This window comes from Pipistrellus hanaki (assembly GCF_964339955.1).
Source record: "Pipistrellus hanaki genome assembly, chromosome: 2".
In the NCBI taxonomy this organism is placed as follows: domain Eukaryota; kingdom Metazoa; phylum Chordata; class Mammalia; order Chiroptera; family Vespertilionidae; genus Pipistrellus; species Pipistrellus hanaki.
In genome coordinates, this window is record NC_140504.1 from 39,366,353 (window position 1) to 39,387,184 (window position 20,832).

General features: G+C 60.5%; 1 protein-coding gene across 2 annotated transcripts; it reads left to right on the top strand.

Moving 5' to 3' along the window:
- The first annotated feature begins 365 nt into the window (after positions 1 to 365).
- Positions 366 to 20,562, top strand: EPHB3 (EPH receptor B3). Of its 2 annotated transcripts, XM_084872988.1 has the most exons (16): positions 630 to 870; positions 9,341 to 9,405; positions 10,641 to 11,313; positions 13,575 to 13,730; positions 15,080 to 15,430; positions 15,593 to 15,717; positions 15,914 to 16,073; positions 16,155 to 16,263; positions 16,632 to 16,684; positions 17,658 to 17,780; positions 17,898 to 18,145; positions 18,577 to 18,792; positions 18,904 to 19,053; positions 19,145 to 19,338; positions 19,442 to 19,597; positions 19,703 to 20,562. In XM_084872988.1, exons 1-16 carry the CDS (start codon positions 768 to 770, stop codon positions 19,809 to 19,811), a joined length of 2,991 nt encoding a protein of 996 aa, XP_084729114.1. In that variant the 5' UTR covers positions 630 to 767; the 3' UTR covers positions 19,812 to 20,562. The 2 variants fall into 2 exon arrangements, with proteins under 2 accessions (XP_084729115.1, XP_084729114.1); XM_084872989.1 differs by having other exon boundaries at positions 366 to 870; positions 18,577 to 19,053.
- Positions 20,563 to 20,832: the final 270 nt, after the last annotated feature.

Consider the following 20,832-nt stretch of genomic DNA (forward strand, 5'->3'; position numbering starts at 1 on the left):
GGTAGTAGCTCCTCGATTACTAACCACCCACAGGCGACGGGAGGCGGGTTTTCCATCTGATGGACGGCGTTGCTCCGCCCAATCTAATTCATCTTTTCCTCGGCCCCGCCCACCCCAGGTCTTGCAGACCCCGAGGATGGGCTCGCTGGAGGTGCCGCCAACTGAGCTCCCGCAGAGCGCGGTCCGGGCAGAGCCCGCCCTCCTGGCGGCCTGTGAGTGGGCGGCCGGGGGCTGGGGGCGGGCCTCAGGGCTGACGGGCAGGCGGCCGTCCCCGCCCCCCTCGCCCAGAGCGGCCGCGCCAGCGCCGGGCACAGCAGAAGTGAGTACGTGAGCGGCGCAGCCAAGACCCGTCCTCGGACCCCTGACGCACCCCGAGTCCCGGATCCGAGTTTGAGCCCGCGACGTACCCCGGATTACCGTGCACCCCGAACGACGCGACCACCTGCGCTCCTTCTCGCTCCGGCTGGCCTCCCCAAGCCCTCTGGCTCCGAGCTCTCCAGCGCCCAATCCTCCTGGACCGGTCTGTCCGGATTCCCGCGGGAGACCGACCAGCCAGCCAGCATCGCCGGCTCCAGGCGCTGCCGCCTCGGTCCCGGAGCCGCTCGCCTGCATTGCACCCGCTGCCGGCCCGACCGACCTCCCGGGGACTGTGCGCGACGCGAGCCCGCCGCGGAGCCCGAAGCGCGGACCCTCCCCCGGGCGGCCGCCCGCAGCCCCGCCGGCGCGGCGAGGCGCGGCCCGGCCCGGCTCCCGGAGCGCCCCCGGCCATGGCCCGAGCCCGCCCGCCGCCGCCGCCGCGCCTGCCGCTGCTCTCGCCGCCGCTGCTGCTGCTGCTGCTGCTGCTGCCCGCCGGCTGCCACGCGCTCGAAGGTGAGCGGCGTCGGGGGGCGCGCCCGAGAGGGTGCAGGCGCTCCGGTCGCCCGGGCGCGGGCTGAAGGGAGCCCGCAGTGTGGTTCCGATCCGGGCTGAGCGCACGCCGGAGGAGGGTCCCCCACCTGCGCCCGCTCCCGGGGCGGGAGGAGAGGCGGCGAGGGCGCCCCCCGAGGCGCCGCGGAGGCTCCGGCTGGGTCCGAGGCCGGCACTTGCACGGGTTGTAAGATTGCGGGCCGCTGGACTCGAACGTCTGTCTCCGCGAGTCCCAGCCGCGCCGTGCACTTGTGCAGCGAATACCCCGCGGGGAAGCGGGGCCCTCGGTACTTCGGGGAGGCCAGGACGTGCGGGCGACCCCAGCCAGGCGGAGGCTCCGAGGCTGCGGCAGAGCGGTGGGGAGCGGGACTCCCCAGGTTTGGGGTGGGGTGGAGGGTGGGGGGGGAAGACAGCGTTGGTTAGGAACCCGTTGGAGCTCATTGTGAGCGTGTGAAGGAGTGCACCCCGCTTTGTCAGGGGGTGGCAGCGGGGGTGGAGAGGCGGGGGCCTGTTATTGTTGATGGTTTTATTGAGTGCCAGTTGCACCTGAGGTGTTACGGGCGCTGCACACTGCTCTGCGGATCCCCCGCCTCCACCTTCTGCCAGGACACCCCCCAGCGCTCCGGTCTCCATGGAACCCCTGAGGTGGTGGGGTTTGCCCCACGTAGCTCTGGATGGAGCCCTGTGCCTTCCCCATTAGCCCAGTGGGGAAGGCCGGGCTTCTCAATAGCCTCTGTGAGCCCTGCCAAGACTGCTGCTGAGAGGGTAGCTCCAGCTCCCTGATGGCTGTACTTGGATGAACGGCCCGAGTGTTGTCGGCGCTGGCGAGGGAGCTCACTCACGGCCACTTGACACCGGCCTGCCAGGGACAGGGGCGCTGACATTGGCCGCAAACGAGACACACACACACACACACACACACACACACACACACACTTTCAAAAATGCCCCAGCCATTAAAATGAGGGAAGAAAAAAAACCTTCTGTAAGATGGAGGGAAGGGCACCCCCTGAAATTTGGGGGACATTAGCATAAAGGCAGTCCTTATGTTTTGATATCTTTAACAGATCTAGCCACATTCTTAACTGAAGAACAAAAACGACTTCAGTGTAACTTGATTTGTTCACATGCTCAGCATGGGTAAAGTTAAAGGTTGGAAGGAAAAAAAAAAGAAACACAGAGAAAGGCATCTTCGGGTGCTTCCTGATTTTCTCCTATGGACCCCTACCCCCCCTTTCACCTCTGAGCCCGCTGGTGCTGACAGACCCGAGTCCCACCGGTGGACACAGGCAAATTCAGACAGACACACCAAGGTCGCGCCCACACTTGTGCACACTCATCCACATGTGTGTGATAGGATCGCTGGCGTGAGAAACCAGAGTGGGGCTTTGTTGTTGATTGCCTCAAGGGTGTGAGCCAGGGAGCCTGATGGAGTTCCCAGGTCTGTGTCTTAGCCCAGGAGAGGCGACACAGGCACACACGCTGCTTATGGGGCTGTGTGTGCCAGGCCCCAGGGCCCTTGTTGTGGGTGTGGTGGGTGCTGGTGCCCAGATTAGGGTGGGGGTGTGTGGTTTTGGTCAGGTGAGGTACAACTACCTGAGGAGGCTCTCCCCCCCCCTTCCCGCCTTCGCCCCCACCCCCACCCCCACACTCTGTCTTTTCCCCTCTGTCCCCATCCCTCTCACCCCTCACAATTTGCGGCAGCCCCTAGCAGGAGCTGGCATCTGGAGACCTAGGACCTGAGGGGCTGGCTAGGAGGCAGAGACCTGATGAGCTGTAGTCTCTCCCCATCCCTTCCCGCCCTCTCAGCTGTGAGCGGCTGGGCCAGTGTGCCCCTAGGAAGCAGAGGGTGGCTTTCAACAGTTCCAACCTCAGACCCTCCTGCCTTGGGTTTGTGTGTGAGGAAATGAAAGGAAGAGGAGAGATGCCTCAGGGCATTGATCCTAGCCCTGCCCGGACCCCTACTCTCCCTCCAGCTCCCCCTCACAGGGAGATGGAATAGGAGAGTGCCCACCTCCTGTGGCTATTGAATCCTTAATGTGTGTAAAGTTCTTAGCACGGAGCTGTGGCTATTCAAGGATTCGCTGTTATTGTTATTACTACCCTAGGGTTTGCTCCTTGGGGAACCTCAGAAGTGGAAATTTATGTTGTGTCCTTACCCCGTCGGAGGGCAATCACTGGAAAGAGAAATGGGGAAGGGAGGGATGGGAAGAGAGCCGGCTCTGACTCCAGCCTGTCCCCCACTCCTGTTCTGGAGCTGGGAGGTGGGATGGGTAGACTTGGAGGTCCTGGGCTGTGACCAGAGAGCAAGCACTGGGGATTTCTTCAGCGCCCGAAGCTTTAGGGGCAGGCGGGCGGGGTGCTCCAGTCTCCTTCCATTTGGCTTTGCCAGTTTGTTCTGGGCCTACGGGAGACTTTGGCTCTTGCAGGGGAATGGAGGGGGGGGGGGCTTATATTTAGGCTCAGGGAGGAGGGCATTATATTTAGGCTCAGGGTCCTTGGGCTAAGGGTGCTGCCCCTCACGGACCCACTCATTAGACATTGCCTAGTACCGGTTGCTCTTCCCTCCCTGCACACTTGGGGTTCAGGAAAACTCCGTATGGAAGGAATTGCATTCGCGTTCTGTGAGGATGGAGCCCACTAGCTTGTCCTCCCTCCTCTGGCCCTTTGATGGATTACCCCACCCCCCAACACGCTCGAGGTCACACACACACACACACACACACACACACACACAATTGTCCTCGGGTGTACCCGCTGACACAGGGAAACACTTTCCTTTCGAGTAAATGCTCTCTCTAGTGTCCTAAGCCGGGATCCTTCTCCGTTTCAGAACCAAGAACGGGTATGGGAGTGGGACCCAGCAGGCGAGCAGACCGGGAACGGGGTGTGGGGTGGGGAAGGCTGTTTGAACCGTAGGTCCCTCATACCTGTGAGAGGCTGGGGAGGCCCCTGTGGGAAATGTCAGAGCCTTTGGAGAAAAGAGAAAGGACAGCGAGATGGAAAGCCAGCGCAGCCCCCTCCCGGCTGGCCGAGCCCCCACGGTAGCTGAGCTGCGGCTGCAGGGGAATGGGTCCCTGAGGGAAAGGGGCCGGGTGTGAGTCCCGCTCTTTCTCAGGCGGCAGCCGTGGCCCCTGTGTGGGTGCTGGCCGAGGGGGCGGGGGACAACAGCCTGGGATTTGTGTGGCTGGCTCCCTTGTTTGAGTTGCCTCTGGCGGCCCCCACTCCCCGTCCCTGTTTGTTCTGAGCTGGCACACCGAAGAGCTGCTGCTGAGGGACAGTGGCAGGCATTTGGGGAACCAGTTTGTTTGCCACTGCCTTCCCTTTAGCCAGAACTACCGCTGCCGCCGCTGCCGTGGCCCCAGTGGCAGTGAGCTAACGCCGAAGCTGCCGGACCGCCACCTCCGCCGCCGCCGCCACCGGCCTTATACTAATTAAACAGCGCGAAGAGGCTGAATCACCAGGCCTCTGCATAGTTTTAAAATTGTAGCCCTGCCTGTTGTGCTGAGTCAAACTGGTTTGTCGGGATCGGGCAGCTGGGGGAGGGAAGAGTGTGGGGAGGGAGCCCGGGTACAGCTGGGCACCTGATGGGGTGGGGGAGGCCCCTTGCCCTGGGGGTGGCCCTGGCGCCAGGTCTCCGATTGCCTCTTGTCCCCAGACTCCTGGCCAGGCCCACGGTGACCTGGATCCCTGGGAAGGGCTCAGAGACCTCCCCTAAGGGCCAGCTCTCCATCCATCCTCGGGGCTGGGTGGCAGGGTCAGGACTGGGGTGGGGGCATGGGTGAGCCCGGAGGCATCTGGGCCCCCTGCCCTGCGCCTCTTCCTCCCTTCGCCTCCCTCTCAGGTTTATTTAATTATAAATCCCCATGATCTGAGGGGAAGAATGAAAAGCAAAATGTGTTCTCTGTTCTGAGATGCTCCCCACTCCTCCTCCTTCCCAAACTGGAGGGCTGCAGCGGGGGCGTGTGGATGGGGGAGGTGGCCTTGGGTGAGATTCGCTCCTCTGGGCCCCAGGGCAGGGTTCCCCCAAGACCCCTCGCTTCTCAGGCTAACCAGCCCGAGTGTGCAGGTTGGTGCATGCATGGATACCATGAGAGGAGACGGGGGACAGATTCCTGGAGTTGGTTGGCTGAGATATGGACCCCGTGTTGTGTGTGTGTGTGTGTGGAGGGGGGGGGGGTGCGGTGCAACTCAGGGATGGCATGAAGTTCATTCTCTCTTTGCAGGCAGGACTCTGGGATGCACCTCCTCGCCCAGACCACAGCCCCTCTGTCCACCTGCCCCTGCACACTCTGCTGCCCCAGCCCTGGGGAAAGACCTTTTCCCCACCTCAAGGTCCCTGGGCTGGAATTTGGCTTGGAGGCCTCTTGCTTGTCTCTGGAATTTTTTGGTTCCTTGAGTTTTCCTGACACCCCTGTCCCTCCGGGTAGGGTGCTGTGGGGCCTGGCAGGTGCGACCAGGGCAGGTGGCAGGCTCCTAGTTGGTGTCCTTGTACCAGGGTGGCCCAGTGAGGCTCTCAGACACAGGCCAGCTGCCCCGTTTTCCTCATCTGGGCCCCCAACTTATGTGTGGAAGTGTTGTCTGAAGTTCCCGGGGCTAGATCTCTTCATGATGCCACCCCCTCCCCAACGGCTCAGGGGCCCTGCAGACAGTGCCATTGTGCTGGCAGGGAAGTGGCCTGCTGCTGGCCAGGGGCTCTGCCTGGAGAAGCACCATCTTCATGCCCCTGTGCCACCCCCAGCCTTGTCACCTGTGACAGCTCCAGCATGTGCCAGGGTAACAGGAAGCAGGTCTGGTCCAGGCTGTCCAGTACCACTGCTTTCTTAGCACACACTCCCCCGCCCAACTCTTCCCATAGAAAGACTGTATTTGCAGTGTGTGTGTGTGTGTGTGTGTGTGCATGAAGGATGAACCTCTGAGGCTTTACACAAACTCACACTGTGTCTGTATGCTCCTGTGACATGTCTCAGGGCAAATGGGCCTCCGTGTGTGTGTGTGTGTGTGTGTGTGTGTGTGTACCTGATGCTAGTGTGTGTGACTACGTAAGAGTCTGTACAGGAAAATGGGTGTTTTTGTTTGCACTTGGCTACCCTCAAAACGGTGCCTTGTGGCTGGCAATAGTGTGTGCAGCCGGGTGTGTGAGGAGAATGTACAGTTGGGTGTGTGTCCCTCTGTGTAATGCCTATGTCTCAGGAAATCTGCACATGTGAAGGCTGTAAGAGTGACTCTTGGTGTAAGGCAAGCCAAATCTGTGTGTAGGAAAGTTTCACTGCATGTGAGCGTCTAGAGAAGACTAATCTGTTTGTGCCATGTGCATCCGAGTGTCTGGGAGAGACAGACCATGGCTGTGTGTGAAGCTGCGTGTGTCTTCGGGCAGCTGTGGCTTTGTGTGTTTTCAGCCCCCCTGTGTGTTGACTTGTCACTCTTTGGCCCCCATGGTGGGGGATGAACCTAGCCACTGAGAACGGGGTGAAACGTGTGTATCTGTATGTGTGTGCCCAGGCGCGGGCCACACAGCTGCTGCCACGTGGCTTCTCTCTGTCGCTCGGAAAGTGCAATTGCTTCGTTTCTGAGCATTGAAGGCCCAGTTCCAGAAAGTCCCCAGACCTGGGGTCCACTTCCCTGCTTGCTTTTTTTTTGGGGGGGGGGGGGGCGGTTTCTCTGCTTGACCAAATCCTGTATCTGGGAGTGGCCAGCTACTCTCTGGTCTGCCTGCAGCAGCCACATGGTGGAACAGAGGAGAGGGCAGGGGTGCAGGCAACAGCTGGAGAGTTTAGAAAAACTGCTCGCTCACTTTTCTTTTGTCCTCATCCCCACACTTCATATCCTTTACCCCAACCCCAGCACACGCATGCGCACGCGCGCTCACACACAAGCGCACACACACACCATGTAGCAGAAAAAAGGTGGGCTCTGCTGGGTTGGGTCTCTCCCTCCCAGTGCCACAGATGGGGGGGGGGGATTCTGCACCCCACCACACACACACACACACACACACACACACACACACACACCCCTCCTGAGGCTGGGACACAGGCACCTGGGCCTCTGTCTTGCTGAAGGAAGCCAACCCCTCCCCTCCCCGAAAGAGCAAGCCCCCTCCTCACCGGGGTGACCGGAGCCCTTCCTCAGGCGCACATGACTCGAAATCCAAGTCCTCTCCTCATTAATGGGAAAAATGTGAGGAGATTGAGCGATGGCCAAGGCTGAGCGATGGCCAAGGGCCGGTCCCCTCCCTCGCTCCCTCGCTCTCTCCCCAGAAATTAAACAGAAATGAAGAGCCTCCCCTTTCTCCTGCCCACCCCCCTCTTCCCACCTCCCCACGCCTCCTCCCTCCCCCCCTCCCTCGGAGCCAGCGCAGGGCTTGTTTTAAACTGTGGAGGAATCTGGCTGAAGGGGGGAGGGGGCCGAATATTTGGGTTTAAACAGTTCCAGATGGGTTTGGCACAGGCTGAGCAGAAGGAAGTGCGAGAGAGGGAGGAGGGAGGCAGTCCAGGGAGCGGTGGGAGCCTTGCCTGCTCGGGCGGGCGGCGGGCGGGCGGGCAGCGGGCAGACTAGCAGGCGGACTGGCTGGCGGGCTGGGGGAGGGGCGCGCTCGGCTGGGCCGGCTCCCAGGGCCGGGACGCTCCTTGGGACTGCTGGCCGGGGAGGAGGCCGCTGGCACCCTCCCACTCTGCCTCTGTCTCCTCGGGCCTCCTTGTCTCTCCATCTCACTGTCTTTTGTCGTGCGCCGCCGGCCATCCCAGCTGTCTGGTCCCCGCCCCGCCCGCCCGACTCTCACATCTCTCCTGCCCGGTGCCGCCCACCGACCGCCTCCAGGAGGCCCCTGCTCTGGCCGCCAGCCTCTTTCCTTGCTCCTCTCAGGGCCCCTGCTTCTGCCCATCCCCTCTTCCCTCCCCATGTTGGTGTCTGTCTGCCAGAGGGACCTGTCCGGCCAGCCACCAGCCACCGACCCAAAGGCTGGCAGGACTCACCTGCAGCCTGACCCCGGGGACCAGCGCTGCTGCAGGGAGAGGGCGGGCCGCACTCACCGTGAAAGGCTGCTGCCTGGCTCCCCCATGGCCTCCGTGGGGCCCCCCGGGCCACAACTGCGTCCTCCACCACCCTCAGCTCAGACCCCTCTGCAGGAAACCGAGCAAGGCTGCGAGCCTGGAGCCTGTGGGGTTCGGGTCTTTTCCCTCTGGGTGCTCTCAGCCTGCCCCACTGCTGATGGAGAGGCCTCCAGAGGTTCTGGGGTGACTGTGCCCAATTCCAGCTCAGACTCGAGGGGAGGATGGCTGGTTGCCCTGTCTTCTCGGCTGTAAGAAAGGAGTTGACACTTCTATGCCCTCTTTCCCCGCTCCCAGGTCTGATCTTGGGGTCACGCTGTCAGAGAGCAGCGTTGTCCAGCCAGAGCCCAGAACCAGGTTCTGAGGGGAGCAAGTTTTATGTCGGAAACATTCATGGGCTCCTCCTGTGGCGGAGCAAGGGGAAATAGATAAAGAACCGCAAGTCAGAAAAGGATTGGTTCTGTGGCAAAGCCCCTAGCTCTGGGTGCCCAAGGAAGGCACCCAGCCCTGACTAAGGGGTTCAGGGAAGGCTTCCTGGAGGCGGTGACAGCTTGGTTGAGACTTAAAGGATTCACAGCAGCTTCCCCTGTTCCTCTTTTACAGAGGAGCACATTGCAGCGAGCGTGCCCTGGGTGAGGGGTTAGCTGTGGAGTCAGATAGACCTGGATTTGAGCCACCACCTTCCAGCCCTTCACCTCAACTCCTAGCAGTTGCACACGAGGCCATGCATTTATCTGAGCTTTGGTTTTCTTGCCTGTGAAAGGTGTACACCAACAGTACCTTTCCCTAAAGATGGTGGGGGGAACTGCACTCGCTCTCAAGGAGCTGGTCTGGGTCATGGTGGCCTTCCCCCCACTCTCAAAGGGCATTCCTGCCCCATCCCCCGGGTGGCTGGGGGGGGGGGGGGCTGCGGGGGAGTGGGTTCTGGCCTGTGACTGCCCTCCCCTTCCCCAGCTTGTGTGGGGCTGGGCCTTTGTGTTGGGAATGGAGTCAGGGGAGGCCTGGGCAGCGGGGTCTGAAGCACACGGCCCTTTGTTTCCCGCATAAAGGCCCTGCTGGCCCTTTGTGTGGAGATTAGCCGAGACTGGAGGTGTGTGAACTGGCCCCGGCTCTTGCCTCATTAACCCAGGCCCGGGGTCAGCAGCAAACACCCACGCTCAGCTGGCCTGACCTGACATCTCAGGGGCCCAGGGGCTGTGACATCTCTGGCGAGGGCGGCAGGATCTTCTCCAGGGCAGGGGAGCTGGGGGGTTTTGGGGACTTAGGGGAGGGGTGGGGTGGTGCCTGGGGGGGAGTTGGTCTTGTGTTTGGCTTTTCCTGGGGGACCTCTTCCTTCCCATCCTGAGCTTGGCCCCTGACCTTTGTTCTTCTGTTTGCTCCCCCAGAGACCCTCATGGACACAAAATGGGTGACATCTGAGTTGGCGTGGACATCTCATCCAGAAAGTGGGGTAAGTCTTCCTTCCTCACCGTCTCTCCTGAGTGTTGGTTGCTCCTTGCATGTCCAGCATCTGTCCCCCTGGCCATACCAGGGCTGGAGAACAAGGCATGCGCTCTCTCTCTCTCTCTCTCTCTCTCTCTCTCGCTCTCGCTCTCGCTCTCGCTCTCTCTCTCGCTCTCTCGCTCTCTCGCTCTCCCTCTTGCTCTCGCTCTCGCTCTGCCTGTCAGTTTCACTTCCCTCAGCATCTGCATCCTTTTCACCTGTCACCTGCCTTCTTTGCCTGATGGCCCATCTCTCATCCTCCAGCCTGCCTGTGTCTGCCTGCCTCCCACATACATGATCTCTGTCCCATTCTCTACCCACCCCCCAGCCTGTCGTCAGCCTATTCCCATCCCCCTCCAGCCTGACAGCCCTTTGCTTGTCGGCCCTGACTCTCTCCCTTCTTCCTGGGTCCCTGGGAAGAGCACTGGCTCGGGAAACCAGGAAACCTTGGTTCCAGATCTCGGAACTTGCTCTGTGACCTTGAGCAAGGCAGTTTACCTTTCTGGGCCTCCATTTCTTGATGACTAGATCCCTGTAATCCTGACATCACTAATTAACCTCCCCACTTGGCCTCCGTAACCACATGAAGCCCCGGACAATAGGGTTTGGTGGCACTTCAGGCCTTCAGCCGCCAGGCCTGACGGTGTGAGCTTGGGCAGATCCCTGCCTCTGTGAGCCCTGACTACTGCTTCTCCAGAGTGGGGACAGCGGATACACCTTCTCATGGGGCTGTTGGAAAGGATAAGTGTGCTCGCCCATTTTATTGAATGCTTGCTCTGTACCAGGCACCGTTACCAGGACGTTACATGCTTTACTTCCTCCTAGCCTCATTTACTCCCACTCAGCCCCTTTTTACAGCCAATGACACCAAGGCAAAAAGATAATAAACATTGCGGCTAATACTCACATAGTATTCATCAAGTGCCCTAAGTGCTCCGTTCACTTAAAGCCATTTATCCCTCGCACGTCTTTGTTCTTGCCGCGTCACCGGCGGGGAAACGGAGGCACGGGGAAGTCCGGGGACTTGCCCAGCGTTCCACTGCAATGCAGAGCCCTGGGATCTGAACCCAGACGGCCTGTGTGTTCCGCTACTGCGCTGCCGAAGCATCTCTGTGGAGTAAAGATAGCGGATCTGGGCATGTGGCGAGCACCTGGCAGACGTTGGCGCTCACTCCCTGTCTTTTTCACTCGGCCCGTGCGCAGTGGGAAGAGGTGAGCGGCTACGACGAGGCCATGAACCCCATCCGCACGTACCAGGTGTGCAACGTGCATGAGTCGAGCCAGAACAACTGGCTCCGCACGGGCTTCATCTGGCGGCGAGACGTGCAGCGGGTCTACGTGGAGCTCAAGTTCACGGTGCGCGACTGCAACAGCATCCCCAACATCCCCGGCTCCTGCAAGGAGACCTTCAACCTCTTCTACTACGAGGCCGACGGCGACGTGGCCTCGGCCTCCTCCCCCTTCTGGATGGAGAACCCCTACGTCAAGGTGGACACCATCGCGCCCGACGAGAGCTTCTCCAGGCTGGACGCCGGCCGCGTCAACACCAAGGTGCGCAGCTTCGGGCCGCTGTCCAAGGCCGGCTTCTACCTGGCCTTCCAGGACCAGGGCGCCTGTATGTCGCTCATCTCGGTGCGTGCCTTCTACAAGAAGTGTGCGTCCACCACCGCGGGCTTCGCCCTCTTCCCGGAGACCCTCACCGGGGCCGAGCCCACCTCCCTGGTCATTGCCCCCGGCACCTGCATCGCGAACGCTGTGGAGGTGTCGGTGCCGCTCAAGCTCTACTGCAACGGGGACGGGGAGTGGATGGTGCCCGTGGGCGCCTGCACCTGTGCCACCGGCCACGAGCCAGCTGCCAAGGAGTCCCAGTGCCGTGGTGAGTGGGAACTGGCCTGGGGGGGGCGGGGGAAGGGCAGAGGGAGGGAAGAGCTTGGGCCACAGCCGCTTATTGCCCCCTGTCCGCTGCTTCCTACGTGCCAGGCAAGGTAGTCTGGTGTCAGGGCTGGGGTGGGGGAGGGAAGGGAAGAGGGGTATCAGGTGCAGAGAATGTGCTGCTGCAAGGAGGGAGCTGAGAGACGATAAGGAGAGGTAACAGGATGAAAAGAAGAAAGAAAAGAAAAAAAAGAAACTAAATAGAGAGGAAGGGAGACGGGAGAATTCTGGACCAGGGGACCCTGGAGAATCTAGTCGGAGAATCTATTCGGAGACTCGGGAGGTCGGCAAAGATGCCTGTTTGTCCCAGCCCCAGGGTACGCCGCACCCCGGAAATACAGCTGTGGGAAATACCATGTGCTTGGCCCTTTCACCTTGGGGGTCTTATCTGCTCCCTGAAAGGCGGTACTTAGCACAGTGGGCAGGGACCCAACCTCTGAAGCCTGCGTCCTGCCTCTGCCCTGCGAGACCCTGGGCAAATGGCTTAACTCTTGAACCCCGGTTTCCGCATGTGCAGAACAGGGACAGTACCGGGTTCTCTGTGGAGGCCGAGTGGGGCTTACCTGAGTAGATGCCCGTGAAGCCTTGGCGCCGAGCCTGGCGTGTGGCGGGCACAGAGGCTGTGGGAGCTCACTGGACTCTCGGGAGCCCTGGGGTGCACGGGGACCAGGGATTGCTCTGTCTGTATTTCTCACGCGAGGAGGTCAGGAGGCTTGTCTCTGGCGGCTTGCAGTGTACTCCTAAGACCTTACAGCGTCTTACTAGGCTTCCCCTAATTGAGTCTCACCACAACCTTTTGAGGCTGATGCCAGTTATGTTCCCTATTTTGCCAACGAGGAAACTGAGTCTCAGAGAGGTTCTGCACCCAAGGCCTCCGAGATGGGATCGTGGGAGCTGGGCCCAAAGCCTTGTCCAGCGCTTTACCACGCAGCACAAGGTGCCTGGGCCTTTGTCCGGTTCTGTTGAGGGATGGGAGCTGGCCCTAGGCGTAGCCGGAGTGGAGGGGCTGGCTGCCCCAACCTGTCTGTGAGGGCCAGGGTTGGATGTTGTCCTGAGAAGGTGAACAGTGCCTTACCAGGCCCCTCTCACTTTTCTAAGGGAACCTGCCCCCAGACTTCCTCTCTCTAAGTGGAGAAAGGTGGTGGGGGTGATGAGCCTGACAGCCTGAAGAGGGGCTAACACTCTGCAGGTCCCTGGCAGGAAATGCATACTGGTTCCCATGGCAACCAGGCTGGCCTGGCCTCTGCCCCCTCCCCCACTGGCTCAAAGGAGCTTGGATGGAATATCACCTTCGTGAGGGGAGATTAAACCCCAGGGAAAGGCGGAGCCCCAACCCCGGGTGGGCATTCCATACTCTGGATGACCTCCCCAGAGGCAGTGCTTGTGGAGAGGGTGGCCACCTGCTTTCGTGTGCCCAGGGCATCCCTGGTTTATGCCCCTTGTCCTAGCATGATTATTACTAACGACCCCTTTAACTCTGGGAATATTCTGGTTTGAATAATAAGTTCTATGGCCGTCATAGATCAGACAGAGCCCAGGTCCCGGGGCCCAAGCGCAGGTGCTAGGTAGCAGAAGAGGCGGCAGGGAAGGGGTGTTCAAGCATCCAGCTCTGGGCTCTCTGAAGCCTGGGGTTCCCCTGGTGGATGCTGTGAGGCCTCTGAACTCCAGGTGACCCCAGCTCTCCTGCCTGCTTTTTTTTCTCTCCTTTCCTCACCCCTCTTCTGCCCTCAGCCCTGCCTAAGGGCAGAAAGAAGCTGCTGCCCTGCGCCTGGCAGGTGGGGAGAGAGGTTGGTTGTGAAGCTCAGAGGCCCCCGCCTCCAGTCTGTCCTGGCATGCCTTGAGGGTCCCAGGGTTTCCCTCGGGCCTCGGAGAGGGGCGGGGGCAGCCCAGTGGAGCAGAGGGTGCTGCCAGTTTGCTAGTGGGCTCTCCCCACTGCCCTGTCTCTACAAGCCCAAGCTGTCCAGGCTGAAGTCTTCAGCATCGGGGCACCGGGCTGGGGGCAGGGTCAGGGAGGAATTCGCTGACGTGGGGTTTCCACGGGGAAAAAGGGCCTTTTGTAGCTGCGGTGGGAGTTGGGCAATACCAGCGTGGCCCCCACAGTCTGGAAGGTGCTGGGGAAGGGCCAGGTTCTCACGGTGGTGCGGAGGATTGGTGTCTGAGGAGAAGGAAGGGAGCTGAGCACGCCCTTCTTCCTCTCCCCCACAGCCTGTCCCCCGGGGAGCTACAAGGCGAAGCAGGGAGAGGGGCCCTGTCTCCCCTGCCCCCCCAACAGCCGCACCACCTCGCCAGCCGCCAGCATCTGCACCTGCCACAATAACTTCTACCGCGCCGACTCGGACTCCGCCGACAGTGCCTGCACCAGTGAGTGAGCGCGCCCCCGCACGGGCTCTGGCTCCGGGCCCTGCCTCGGCCGGCCAGCCCGCGAGAGCCCACACGGTCACGATGAACATCTCTGTTTTCCATGTGGGGAAACTGAGGCTCAGCTAGGAAGTGACCGGTCCTTCCACCCACGTTTAATGAGCACCTACCAGCTGTTGAACATCAGGAACGGGCTGGGGCCTTCTGGTCCGCCTTCCTCTGTGCAGGACGGTGGCTCTCCTAGCCCAGCTCTCACCCTTGAGCGGTCCTCACATCCATGGAGTCGCCTGGCCTTCCGCTCTCTCCCTGCGCTGGCCTTTGGTGTGCCAGACATGGAGCCAGGCACCAGGGATGTGGAAGAGAATAAGATACAGTCACCGCCCAAAAGGCAGCCTGGTGGGAGAAGCAGATACAAAGGCAGATAATGACCATATAATGTGCTAAGTGCTGGGCTGGAGGGATGCCCAGGAATTGTGTTGTGGGCGTGCGGAGGGCAGGGAGAGGGTGAATTAGGAAGGCTTCCAGGAGGAGGTGGCACCTCACCAGGAGTCTGCCCGATGGAGAAGTGCATGTAGGAAAGGCACTCTGCTTACCCTGTTTCCCCGAAAATAAGACAGTGTCTTATATTAATTTTTGCTCCCAAAGATGCTCTAGGTCTTATTTTCAGGGGATGTCTTATTTTTCTATGAAGAAGAATACGGTACACATTTATTGTTAAATAAAAAGAAAGGAAATTCATTACCTGTATACGTTACGGTAGTACGGTAGTTGTCAACACAAACCAGACAAACTGTGAATCCTACAGTATCAAGAATTTACTCATTTATTCAATGACAATCATGTCATCATCTTCTGGAACATGATCATAACAATCCAATTCCTGAATTTCCTGGTGAATTTCTTGTGACTCCATTTCTTTCAGAATCAGTGGACCAAATCTCTCATGTTTAGCAATAGCACTGTCCTTAAATGAGTACTTCTTGTCAAGGTAGCCTGCTCGCAGTGCATTTGCAATGCAACTGTCAGTGATTTTCTCCCATGGATTCTTCACCCAACTCACAACTTCTTGCAGTTTAGGTTTCACAAAGTTTATGGTAAATTAGTTTTCATTCTGAGACAGAGCCTAGGGGGGCCTTATTTTCAGGGGGATGCCTTATATTTCACTCAGAAGGAAACCTGTAAGTAGGTCTTATTTTCCGAGGATGTTTTATTTTCGGGGAAACACAGAGGTATTAACACAGAAGCGAAGGCGAGGAGGGAAAGGCAGGTTGGAGGGAGCAGGAACTCTGTGCAGAAGGAGGGTCCTAGGTCCCTTAGCTCTCTGCCTTCTCCCTCCTCCTCCTCCTCTGCAGCCGTGCCATCTCCGCCTCGGGGTGTGATCTCCAATGTGAACGAGACCTCGCTGATCCTCGAGTGGAGTGAGCCCCGGGACCTGGGCGGCCGGGACGACCTCCTCTACAATGTCATCTGCAAGAAGTGCCACGGGGGCCCTGGGGCCGGGGGCCCCTCGGCCTGCTCCCGCTGCGATGACAACGTCGAGTTCGTGCCTCGGCAGCTGGGCCTGACGGAGCGCCGGGTCCACATCAGCCACCTGCTGGCCCACACGCGCTACACCTTTGAGGTGCAGGCGGTCAACGGCGTCTCGGGCAAGAGCCCTCTGCCGCCCCGCTACGCGGCCGTGAACATCACCACCAACCAGGCTGGTGAGGAGGGCACTCGGGAGGGTCGGGCCTGGGTCACCTTCCCCAGACAGGGCTGAGGTTTCTTAGGGCCTGCCAATGGGCCACCAGGGGGGACCGTGGGACCTGGGTCCTTGGAGGAACCTATGGTGAACCTCCCCCCCCCCCCCCCCACTCTTCCCCTAGCCCCGTCCGAAGTGCCTACACTCCACCTGCACAGCAGCTCAGGCAGCAGCCTGACCCTGTCCTGGGCACCCCCCGAGCGGCCCAACGGCGTCATCCTGGACTACGAGATGAAGTACTTTGAGAAGGTCAGAGCCTCACGGGGCAGGAGGCGGCCTTGGGACAAGGAGATTACACCCAGAGAGTGTTAGGGACCCTAGGGAACAAGGCCTTGGGGTCCTGAGGTCGGGGGTGGGGGTGGGGGTCATGGGATGGGCCTGGGGGTGGGCAGGGGCTGACCGGCTTCAGAACCCGCTGAGACCCTCCTTCCTCCCGGTGGTGCAGAGCGAGGGCATCGCCTCCACGGTGACCAGCCAGAAGAACTCCGTGCAGCTGGACGGGCTGCGGCCCGAGGCTCGCTACGTGGTCCAGGTCCGTGCCCGCACCGTCGCCGGCTACGGGCAGTACAGCCGCCCGGCGGAGTTTGAGACCACAAGTGAGAGAGGTACATTCCCCGCTGTGCCTATTCGTGCGCCCCAGCCCACACGGCCCATCCCTCCCCTCACCGGTGCCCTCCCGCCTCCAGGCTCCAGCGCCCTGCAGCTCCAGGAGCAGCTGCCCCTCATCGTGGGCTCGGCCACGGCCGGGCTTGTCTTCGTGGTGGCTGTGGTGGTCATTGCCGTCGTCTGCCTCAGGTACGCCTGGGCCCACGTTTGCTCCCATGGCTGACTAGGGCTTGTCTTAGTACCCTAGTGCCCCGGTGAATCAGTGCCCACCTCACACACCCTGAGCCACAGCCTTCCTGGGCCCGGGCTCTCCTTGCTGGAAAGGTCCTCTCCAGTCCACGCCCACATCCTCACCTAGGCCCTCCGCATCCCCCGAAGCCACGGGCAGAGCTGCTTATCCACCAACCTTACAACCAGGCACTGGGCCACCCCCCCCCCCCCCTCACACACACACACACCCCGGGCACGCTGCCCCTCCTGTGTGCCCTCAGGTCCCCTGAAGCAAGGTTGCCGTGGGACTTGTCTCAGGCCTCCTCTCCCTCTCCTCCGCCCTCCAGGAAACAGCGCCATGGCTCTGACTCAGAATACACGGAGAAGCTGCAGCAATACAGTGAGTGTGTCTCCTTACGTTCCCTCGGTCCCCGCAGGGCTTGGAGATAGATGCCTCCTCCTGCTTCCAATCAGTGCCATTTCCGGAGCCCCTGCCTCCCTCCCACCAGCCTCAGGAGATGGATGAGGCGTGACCCCTGTCCTCAAAGGCAGTTAGTCCTGTGAAGAAGACAAGATGTGCACACATAGGAAACAATGGGAGAATAATTCAGTGTTAAGCTGGGTGTTCCTGTTTCAAGGGCGGTAAGGGTTCAGAGAGGAGGAAGGCTTCCTGGAGGAGGTGGCCTGGGGCTGAGCTGAGCCTGGCGGGATGAGTAGGGTTTCGGGTGAGGAGGGTTTCGAGAGGTGGGGGGGAGGGCATTCCTGGCTGGAGGAGCCTCTGGAAGGCCGTGGGTGGGGTCGGGAGAGTGCCCAACTGTGGGGGCAGTGAGAAGACTGGCTTGACAGCTGCTGGGAAGCGAGGCGAGGTACTGGCCGCCAGTCCTTGGAGGGTCGTGAAAGGCAGGCAGAGGAGTTGGGACTTGACTCCACCATAGGTAATGGGAAAGGCTCTCGAGCAGGGGAGCGATACAATGAGAGTATTGTTTTTGGGGAGACAGGTATGCGGGCAGATTGGTGGGAAAAGTCCAGAGGCAGAGAGCCCGGCTGGGAGGCGATTGCAATTGCTGGAGCGTTGAAGGCCTGGACAAGGACAGGAGCTGTGTGAATGAGGGGAGGGGCAGATGTGAGAGAGGCTTTGACACGATGAGAGATGAGGGTGAAAGGAGAAGAATCCTAGGTGCCTTTTATGGTCCCTGGTTCTCACAGAGGGGGTGGTGGGGAGGGAGGGGGCAGCGGTGGCTTTGACAGAGAGGAATCTGGAGCTGGCTTAGCAGGGAGGTCACAACCTGTGCTCCCACAGCCTGAGGGTGCAGACTGACTCAGTCTCCTCACCGAAGGGCCGCCCCTTTCACACCCGCCTTTCCTTCCTCTAGTCGCTCCTGGCATGAAGGTTTATATCGACCCTTTTACCTACGAGGACCCTAACGAGGCCGTGCGGGAGTTCGCCAAGGAGATCGATGTGTCCTGCGTCAAGATCGAGGAGGTGATTGGAGCTGGTGAGTCCCCAGGGGCACAGTGGGAATTGGGGGGGGCGGTACCCCAGGGAAGGGCTAAGGCAGGCTGGGTAGGAGCATTCCAGAAATAGCTTACTACCTGTGCCCTGTGCCCTGCAGGGGAGTTCGGGGAAGTGTGCCGGGGTCGACTGAAACAGCCCGGCCGCCGGGAGGTATTCGTGGCCATCAAGACGCTGAAGGTGGGCTACACCGAGAGGCAGCGACGGGACTTCCTAAGCGAGGCCTCCATCATGGGCCAGTTTGACCACCCCAACATCATCCGGCTGGAGGGCGTGGTCACCAAAAGTCGGCCAGTCATGATCCTCACCGAGTTCATGGAGAACTGTGCCCTGGACTCGTTCCTCCGGGTAAGAGCCAGCCTCCGGCCCCTCGCCTGTCTCCTGCCCCGAAAAAGATGGGTTGGGCAAACCACTTCCTCCCACAAGTCACACCGACCCTGTTCAAGTCCATGAATATGTTTATTAAGGGCACCAGCAGGGACTTCAGAGCCAGAGAAACCCCAGTTCGCACCCCGACTCTGTCCCCCCTGCCTGTGTGACCTCAGGCTTGTGCTTACCTTCTGAGTCCAGCTGCCTTGGTTGTAAAATGGGAGTCCTCACGGGGGTTGAGATGTTGTACAAAGATGCCTGCCACACAGTAGGGCAGCTTCCTTACTCTCGGTGCCCTCTGGACATGCTCACAAGGATAAGCAAAGCACAGTCTTGGAGGAGTTGGAGAGGGTGGGCAGGCAGGCGTTGGGCAGGCCCTGGGCCTGATTCAGCTTGCTCGTTGCCTCCAGCTCAACGACGGGCAGTTCACGGTCATCCAGCTGGTGGGCATGTTGCGGGGCATTGCTGCCGGCATGAAATACCTGTCCGAGATGAACTACGTGCACCGCGACCTGGCTGCCCGCAACATCCTTGTCAACAGCAACCTGGTCTGCAAAGTCTCGGACTTTGGCCTCTCCCGCTTCCTGGAGGATGACCCCTCTGATCCCACCTACACCAGCTCCCTGGTACAGCAAGCAGCTGGGAGGGAGCCTGGGGGCGGGGCCAACCAGGCAAGGGCTCGGGGCTGGGGATCAGCCCGGAGTCATAGGGTGAAGGGCATGTGCCCCCCCCACCAGGGTGGAAAGATCCCCATCCGCTGGACTGCCCCAGAGGCCATAGCCTATCGGAAGTTCACCTCCGCTAGCGACGTCTGGAGCTACGGAATCGTCATGTGGGAGGTCATGAGCTATGGCGAGCGACCCTACTGGGACATGAGCAACCAGGATGTGAGTGGGACCAGAGTGGTCCGGCGGGTGGGGGCTGGCTGGGGGGTGGAGTGGGTTGCTCACTCCAGGTCTCCCTGTGTTCTCTGCTCAGGTCATCAATGCCGTGGAGCAGGATTACCGGCTGCCCCCACCCATGGACTGCCCCACAGCGCTGCACCAGCTCATGCTGGACTGCTGGGTGCGGGACCGGAACCTCAGACCCAAATTCTCCCAGATTGTCAACACCCTGGACAAACTCATCCGCAACGCTGCCAGTCTGAAGGTCATTGCCAGCGCCCAGTCTGGGTCAGTACCTCTGCGTCTGCTCCGACCCTGCTCTTAAGCCAGCAGCCCTACCCCGGCTTCCTCTGTCTTTAGGACTTACCAGGTCCCTCCCTTTCGCCCACAGCATGTCACAGCCCCTCCTGGACCGCACAGTCCCGGATTACACAACCTTCACGACCGTTGGGGACTGGCTGGATGCCATTAAGATGGGGCGGTACAAGGAGAGCTTCGTCAGCGCGGGGTTTGCATCCTTCGACCTGGTGGCTCAGATGACCGCAGAGTGAGTGCGCCTCAGATTTGGAGGGGCAGGGCAGGGGGGTCTGAGCTGGGCACAGGGTAGTGAGCGGAAGGGGAGGGACTGACCCTGCCCTCGGTCCTTCTGCAGAGACCTGCTCCGGATCGGAGTCACCTTGGCTGGCCACCAGAAGAAGATCCTCAGCAGCATCCAGGACATGCGGCTGCAGATGAACCAGACGCTGCCCGTGCAGGTCTGACACCCAGCTCCCACCGGGTGTGCGTGCCCCGCAAGGACTACACAGGGACCCTGACCGGCCGGCTGGACGCTTAGACTTTCGGGTGCCCGGCCTTCGGCTGCGGCCCAGAAGATGAACGTTTGGAGAGGCCCATGCTGGGACTTCTCCTCCAGGCCTGTGCTCCCTCCCCGGAAGGTGTGCCCAAAACCTCTTCATATTGAAGATGGATTAGCAGAGGGGTGATGACCCCTCCTCAAGCCCCTCGGAGGGCCCAGGCCTTCCTGTTCTCCAGTGGGGGACCCCCCACCGCTTCAGACGGGGCTGTTCTTCAGCGGAGGCCCTGGCAAGGGCAGGTTGGGGATAAGCCTGGGTTCCATAGGGCCCAGCCCTGGCAGGGGTCCGGCCCCCCAGGTAGGAAGAGAGCAGTCCCTCCCTCAGGAACTGGAGGAGGGGACTCCGGGAATGGGGAAATGTGACACCCCCATTCCAAAGCCAACTGGCGCCTCCAGTTTGCACAGGGACTTGTTCTGGGGGCTGAGGGGCCCTGCCCCACCCCCGCCCTTGGTGCTGTCATAAAAGGGCAGGCAGGGGCAGGCTGAGGAGCAGCCCTTGCCCCCACCCCCAGAGACTGACTCTCAGAGCCAGAGATGGGTTGTGTGTGTGTGTGTGTGTGTGTGTGTGCAGAGAGCATGGGTGAGCGTGTAAAAGCTTGGCCCTGGACCCTGCAGTGGGGCTAGCTGGGCCTTTCAGCGGAATAAAGGCAGTAAGATGATTCTCTTGCCCCTTCTTATTCCACTCCCAAGGCGGGATTCCCTGGTGCCCTCAACTTCGCAGTCCCGGGGTGCCAGCTCTTCAGAACTTCCTGGAGTCACTGGGAGACCAGATCCAGGCTCGACTTCCCTGTTTTGCTTTATCATCAGTGCGTCTAACGTCTTGGCAGTGGGTGATGACAGTAGAGCAGAGCGCAAAGTACCCCTGAGCTCCCACTAAGGCCCAGAGTTCCTGGATGGAGGTGGTGGTGGTGGTGGTGGTGGTGGGGTCT

Bases quoted from the DNA above. Each gene is read 5' to 3' on its own strand.
- EPHB3 (XM_084872989.1), top strand. From the start codon at position 768: ATGGCCCGAGCCCGCCCGCCGCCGCCGCCGCGCCTGCCGCTGCTCTCG. The intron at 871-9,340 runs GTGAGCGGCGTC...TTGCTCCCCCAG, and splicing joins CGGCTGCCACGCGCTCGAAG to AGACCCTCATGGACACAAAA. The intron at 19,339-19,441 runs GTCAGTACCTCT...TTTCGCCCACAG, and splicing joins ATTGCCAGCGCCCAGTCTGG to CATGTCACAGCCCCTCCTGG.